This window comes from Malania oleifera, chromosome 3, assembly GCF_029873635.1.
Source record: "Malania oleifera isolate guangnan ecotype guangnan chromosome 3, ASM2987363v1, whole genome shotgun sequence".
In the NCBI taxonomy this organism is placed as follows: Eukaryota; Viridiplantae; Streptophyta; class Magnoliopsida; order Santalales; family Ximeniaceae; genus Malania; species Malania oleifera.
Genome location: NC_080419.1, coordinates 92513533 through 92521252, shown reverse-complemented (window position 1 = coordinate 92521252; position 7720 = coordinate 92513533). Strand labels below are relative to the sequence as shown.

General features: G+C 32.6%; 1 protein-coding gene across 1 annotated transcript; it reads right to left on the bottom strand.

Annotated features, from left to right (window-relative positions):
- Nucleotides 1–5005: 5005 nt before the first annotated feature.
- Nucleotides 5006–6578, bottom strand: LOC131150183 (probable sugar phosphate/phosphate translocator At5g25400). The gene has a single exon (XM_058100779.1). The coding sequence runs from the start codon at nt 6336–6338 to the stop codon at nt 5289–5291; it is 1050 nt and encodes a 349-aa protein (XP_057956762.1). The 5' UTR covers nt 6339–6578; the 3' UTR covers nt 5006–5288.
- Between the last annotated feature and the right edge of the window lie 1142 nt (nt 6579–7720).

The window sequence follows — 7720 nt, the reverse complement described above, 5'->3', positions numbered from 1 at the left end:
GGTGAAGGTATATATACGTGTTCATTTGCAAAGATTAACAACCAATTAAATTGATGAATTTTTCTTCTCATATAAGCTATATACTCTTCCTTTGCTCGTTCTATTGCAAAATATTTTTGAGTGAGAGTATTCTAAGTGATCCTACACGTCCTACTATTGCTCAAACTCCCAAACTTACAAATTGATTGTTGATTTTTTTTTTTTTTGTATTGAGAGTTAAGCCCAAAAGCTTTCCCCCTTGAGTTAATCAATATTAATTTTGTGGGGAAACATTTTATTAGCTTGTGAGTCTTTGCATGTATGTCGCTCCACCTGTGAAGTGAGTTTTAGTGGAATCCTCGGGCTTGCGTGCTAGAGGGCGGGATGTAGGCAGTATTGGCCGAACCTCGATATCATATCGTGTGTTCCATTCAATTTTCGTACATGTATGCTATAATTTATTTTCTTGATTATTTTATATACATGGTTTGAATGGTTGGAAAATATTGAGATTGGATTATTTGTTTAAATATTTACTTAGTAGTTTTTCTGTGATATTGGGAAAAACTTAGATAGACCCTAGGTTGCGTATTATTGCTGCTGACTTAGTTGAACTTAGGAAGAATTTTTAAATTTCCATTTCACCCCCCTCCTTGGATTACACCAATGTCAACAAAAATTTTCCACCAATGTGGGACAAAAAAAAAAAAAAAAAGCAGCAATACTTACGCCCAATTATTCATTATCAATATGTGCTCTCACACACAAATATGTTTAATGCATCTCTTGGTAGCTAAAGTTTCCATCAGTGTACCTACTAGTGTGTTATTAGAAGCTTAAGTGATAACTTGAAAACATGAAAGAGTTATTAAGAAAATAAAAATACCTAGAGAATGCCAAGAATTTCTAAGATAGCTTAATATGACATTTAATTATACTCATATTGAGCAATCCAATGCATCATCACATCTATCCTTCGGGTTAGATAATAACATGATGTACTATTTATTCACCGCATAACACTTTATGGACTTTAATGCTACAATATTTGAAAATGGAGATGCTACCTCCTTTCGGATATTAACAATGAAACATTTTTTCTAGTTAAATAAATATATGTAATCCATTAGACTCAAGTAACATATGAAAGGTGTGGTGAGGATCAAAATGCTCCATCTCTTTCTTAAAGACGTGGAAAATTGATGGCTTTGCCACTAATGACCATGATTCCACTAAACTATAGGTTAGACATGATAGGCTTGGTTATGGGTATCCACTACAATACTAAACTCTTTAGTCCTATTGGATTGATATTATTTGAATAAGTCACTTTGATGACTATCAATTGGATCTAAACATAATGGCTGATTATAAAATAAGACATCTATGCACATGAAAGCAACTTTTATAGGCTCACTACTACATGTTAGAAAAATTTCTATATAAGAACCTTGAACTTACTTTATAAAGATAAAACAAGTAATATTTGATATAAAAATAGTTCATATATACCATACCTCTGTCTTCTCTCATATTCTTCTTTGATTAGGCTTTAAATATGTGAAAATTGCTTGATCTTCTTTTATATTACTCTTTTGTTTGATTTTAGTAATGAAAATTATACAAAACCAAGGTGTGTTGTGAAGGGGACCAAGGGCACTTTATATGTTACTTAAGAGGACATTTGTTTGCACTTAATGGCCCATAAATAAAAATAAGACTCTTGATGGTCTAATATTGTATGAACCAACCTTATTTGTTTAACCTTTAAATGAGTCTTAAAGCCCTTAGTCGACTAGCATTGTCTCCTTGCAAATTTTGTAAACATTAATGCAATTTCCCAACTTTTATACATTTTCCTCTTTTCTTCACAATATCTTCTTCTCCACTCCCCTCTCCCCTTTTCTCCACCCCTTTTCTATCCCTTTTCCCTCATTCCCTAGCAATAGGCACCAAATAGTGTTTTGGCAAGGATGGGACATCCATGGCTTCATAAGCCCCTTGCCCCCCCTCCCCCCTCCAATTTGTTTTCCATGAAGCATAAAAAAAAAAAAAGAAAAAAAAGTGGGTTGTAAGATGATGCTGCTTTGAAGACGAAAAATGTTGGAGAAAGTTGATGTTGCCACAGTTACGATGTTGGATGGTGTTGAAGCAATGACGAGAGTAGTAGAGACAACAACCTTAGTTTGCCCTAATGCTAGGTTGCCTCTCTATTTCAATTGAAGAAAGAGAAAGGGGAAGGGGTCAAACACCCCTTTCCCCTTACTTTGATTTACCTATTTTTTATTTTCTATTATTTTAATATCCTTAAAAATCATTAAAAGTCCAAAAAACATGAATAATTTCTCCAAAAATTCAAAAAAATTGATATGAATGCTTAAGTTTACCTAAAAATATTATAGAAATGATAAAATTACTAAAAATTAATTTTTAATAAATTGAAATTTAGTTGAGAGGGTTTTGATTTTTCATTTTATTTATTACTTTTTTATATTCAAGAAATAGTATTTTCCATAACGATAAATTCTTTTGATTTGTGAAAATGCACATATTTTTAAGAAAGAACTTTGATCTTGATAGTTAAGATGGTCTAAACAAGGAAAACACGTATATTGGGGGATTAATTAACAAATGATTGAAATAATTTATCATTTACATTTTAAAAAAATGGCTCTAGTAACGAGATTCATTACTTAATATATATTAATTTCATCAAACACTAATTCAAGATCTACCAGAGTTATAGTTAGATAAATGACTCTTCTCCTTTTTCTAAGGTAAATGAATCTCTTATATTCAAAATATTTTCATTAGTTTAATGCAACACATTTACGTTCTACGTTGATTAATGAGATACATTACTTTTGATCGATGCATCTTCCTTCTTCCAACGTATCTTGCAAGAATATTAATTAATCATTAAAGATATAAGACTTTAGTCCTCATGTACACCCAATAATTACGATAATTAACTTTTGCTAATGTAGCTTTTATAAATTCATGGATTAAGATATAACTTGATTTTTAATTAAATGATATAGACAATATGACCTTATACACTTAACACACGTCATAAATATCACACACACACACACACACACACACAATCTAACACCTTAATGTCCCGTGTTTCATTTCCGTTGAATAATTTAACTTCTGATTATCATTAACTTTTTCTTTTTCTTGAGTCCTTGATATTCATCATTATCATTGATCTCTTTAAAAGTAAATTTATCTTTTTAGGTAATCAACAATACAAATTGATCATACAGTTGTGATCTTTATGGTCTATTGGATTTTTCTAGACCAAAATTTTGAAAACCCTATTCACCAGCTAAATCTGCTCTCATGGCTTTCATATTTGAACTTATAGTTCTACATGTCATCTCAATTTTGAAGATAAAACTCAGGGCTGTATAGCTTTTGAAAAACATTTTTTATTTTCTAATTTTTAATTTTTCTTAGAATTATAAAAATTTTAGTTTATTTTGAAAATTTTCAAGACTCATACTAAAAGGATAGAAAATAAATGGTTTTTTTAAAAGTGCAAATTAATTTTTTTTATTTCTAAATTTTAAAATAACTTGTTTTTTAATTTTTTATTTATATTTGAAAGTATGGATTTTAGGACTTGAATTTAGATTTGTACAGATTTAGAAAAAAACATATATACATAATTAATACGAACTAAAGTTCAAAATCTGAATTCAAATCCATACGCAAAGTAAGAGTTAAAATTTTTTTTTTAAAAAAAGTAATCACAAAATATTTCCCAACTTTTCTGTAAATTTGGAAATTAAAAATAAGGTGATATTTTTGTAATTATTCAAAAATTGAAAAAAAAAAAAAAAACTATTTCATTGAACAACTAGTGTCAAAATTATTTTTTATTTTTTATTTATTGCATACAATTTTTTTTTTTTTATAAAAAAATTAGCCAGCTTTATTTTACTTTTCGTAATTTTTTTTTTAGGAAAACTAAAATAGAAAAATCTATTTTCACAACTAAAAGCCCTCATTATTTTTCTCTTGAGAAAGGAGAAATACTTACAAATAAATGATTTTTACATATATGATTTGAAACTTACCAATTGCAAAATGTCATACACTAGAATTGGCTGAAGCTACAATTGGATCGCTTGGATATAACACCATTTCATGGATTCAAACACTGACCAAAACATTTATTACTTTGTTAACAAAAAAAAAATTCTATTAAACTAGTGCTATACATGAGTACATAGCAAGGATCTGAAACCTCAAAGCACACTAGAGGATGAGGACATGAATCCTCAAAGCACTTTAATGGATTCAAGCACCAACTTCCAAATTGGGATTTTGATTTGAAATGATAAAGATCAGGTGCACATTTTTCTTCTTGCATTATGATCTATTGGACAAAACATTCTAAAGCTATCGACTAAACTTTTAAACGCATCAAACACTAACTAATTTGCTCTCTTGGCTTTCATACTTAACCTAAAATTCAACGAGTACTCTCAAATGGAATACAAAAAATCAATATTTTTAGTGTTCTAATCTCACACGAGAGAAAAAAAAAAAAAGAAAAGAAAAAGAAGAGAGAGAAATACCTAAAAGCAAATTATTTCTATACATAAATATTTAGAACTCATATCAATTATGTTGACCTTACACTAATTCAATGATTCTAAACACCGACTATACTCAACTAGAACACATTATCATTTTGCAAGGATTTGACCCCAAATAACAAGAGGGATCCTAATCCTCACAGCACTTTGATGAATTCAAACACCAACTATAACATCATCATTCATTTTTGTACAGAAAATCTTTTTTCTCAAAGAAACTCTCGCTATGTACCAATAAGCCTAAACCTCAAAGCACACTAATAGAAACGAACCGCTAAAACACAAGATAGGATTCAAAACCACTAAAACACAAGACAGGATTCAAAACTTTTCACCTACAAGATGAATATGTGGGAATTTTAAAAAGTGTAGGAAGAAGTATCACACCTTAAGTAAGCAAGCATAAAGAAAGATGCATGAAAAAGTGTATTTGAGATTCAACTTCTTAAGGTGGGGGGACAAACGAATTGGCACTATAAGCAACAGATCCGAATCTCAAATTAACTTAGAAACTGAAAATTTAAATAAACATCGAACCCAAATTTGATCTGAAGAGAAAAGCATAACTGAGACTCTGAATCAAATCCCTCTTGCAGTTCTGCCTCAGCTCTCAAATCCTTTCCTCTTTCTGTCCCCTTCTTCTTCGGTTTTTCTTTTTATTTTCATCATCTTTCTTCTTTTCAACGAACTCTGAAATTAAGATTGAGACTCACTCTTCTTCCCTGTTCCTTCTTCTCCTCTCTCCTCCAACAGCCTGCCGGATTCCTCATCAGCCTGCGCCGCCTTCTTCTGCGCCTCCTTCGCCTTCAACGCCTGCAACTTGGAATGGTTGTAGTAGGCCACTCCCAAGAACGCAAGCCCGTATCCGATCAAGTTCACCGGCGTCACGGTGTCCTTTATCACCGACCAAGAGAAGGCAATCAAGAGCCAGTCCTTCACCACTCCGGCGACGTTCATCGTCAGCGCCGACGTCTTCCCCACCAGCAAAAACACCGCCAGATTCAGCGCGAAGGCGCACAAGGAATTGGTCCCGAAAATCACAAAATCGAAATGGAAATTGGCGGAATCTCTGAGCAAAGGGTACTCGACGACGACCCAGGGGACGAAGAGGAAAACGAGACAGCAGGGGGCGACATAGTAGAGGGATGTGATGGGATTCAGTGTGATGCCTTTGGAGGCGAGCAAGATTTGAATCATGACTAGACGGGTGGCCTCGAAGCAAACGGCGCCCAATTGGAGGAGGACCCCCCAGGAATCGAAGCGGGCCTCGCCGTAGGCGGCGATGGCGACGCCGAGGGAGATGGAGAGCATGTTGAGCATGGTGTCGGACTTGAAGGCGTCTTTCTTGAGGAGGACGCCGATGGAGTAGACGGCGACGGGCATGAGGGCTTTGAGCATCTGGATGAAGGAGACGGAGAGGTAGATGTAGGCGGAGTTGGAGAACCAGAGGCTGAGGGAGTAGAGGGCGCCGATGGGGACGACGGAGGAGAGATAGAGGGATCGGGACATGGAGACGGGCTCGACGACGCGGAAGACATTAATGAGGAAGAAGGCGATAGCGGAGCAGAAGGACATGTGGATGATGGTGAGGGAGATGGGGAAGGGCCAATTGTACATCTTGCGGTCGAGGATGTACTTGTTGTAGACGATGACGGTGAAGCTGAGGAAGATCCATATCGCGACATAGGTGTAGGAGAGGAGGATCTTCTTCAGGACGCCGTCGCTCAGAGACCCGCCCTTGCCCATTGTCGGACGGAGGAGGAAGACGATGAAGATGTGAGAGAGAGAGAGAGAGAGAGCGAGAGAGAGGATAAGCGGGGATAGAAAGAGTCAAGAGTGTGAGGAGAGGATTACATTTACATAGGAGTGAAGCGAGCTGTGCTGGCCCTGGTTAGAGAGAGAGAGAGAGATGTGTCTACTGGAGAGTTGCAATAGGACAGGTTGCTTCAAAGTTTCCATTGGACTCTTGCCAAGTTTTATTTTTTATTTCTTAATTTGTTAGGCAATGTGTTTGTTTCTATTCTTTAACACACACAAATATATATATATATATATATATATATATGTATTATGTATTTTTCAAATTTTTATTTTTCACTTTTGATTTGAATTTATATGTACTTAAAAATAATTAATATTAATTTTTACTAAATTTCAAAGAAGTCTCTTAAAATTTAAATCCAACACTCCTAAATATAACTTAAATACATTTTTTCAGATTTTTTTTCGATTTATTTTCATTTTTTGTTGTTTATTTTTGCACATTATCTTAAGAATAAGTTTTGATGATTAGTTTGATTTCTCATTATTGAAGAAAATTATTGAGAAGAAATTAATTTTAGTTATTTTGAAATTTTTTAGTGTTTCATGTAAAAATGAGCTATTAAAATGGAGATTTTGTACTAGCTTTAAATGAAAAAAGCAAAAAAAAATCATTTTTCATGAATATTTGAATAGCCAGACACAAAATATATGAAAGAAATAATTTAGAAAAGCTAATATCTTGCTTTTAAAAGCTTTGAAGTAAAAAAAAATTAAAGTTAAAAGGTTATTTTTTCTAAGTAACTCAAATGAGTTTTTACCAAACTCATTTAGTCATACTTTTAGTTTTTTCCCCATAATTAATAGTTCTTAAAGCATTTAAAAGAATTATTGAAGACTTGTCCATGAATTGAGAAAATTCTATTATTAATTTATTGACGTTTACATTTCATTTGAGAGTAAGATTTTGAATATTAGTTTATTTATATTAATTTTATAAAATTTAATATAATTTAATATTTTATTTTGATCAATTAATGAATTTCTAAATTTGTGGCTCGACTTACATGCGCCAAATATTGCAAAAAATTATGGTGTTTTAAATATGTATTTAGAAAATCACAGGATTTTTTATGGCATCTATTTTTGTCCGCCAACAAATTTATTTACAAATTGTTATTCACATAATTAAAAAAAAAAATAGCATGATAAAGATTTATAAGTATACTGTAAATTAGGTGCTTTCAACTTGTTTTGAATTTCATTTATGATATTTAATACATTTTATAGACCATTCCTCCAAATCTTAGATAGCACATGTTAGTGTGACGTACGCACAAAAGTAACTTATTCTGCTTCTGTTAATA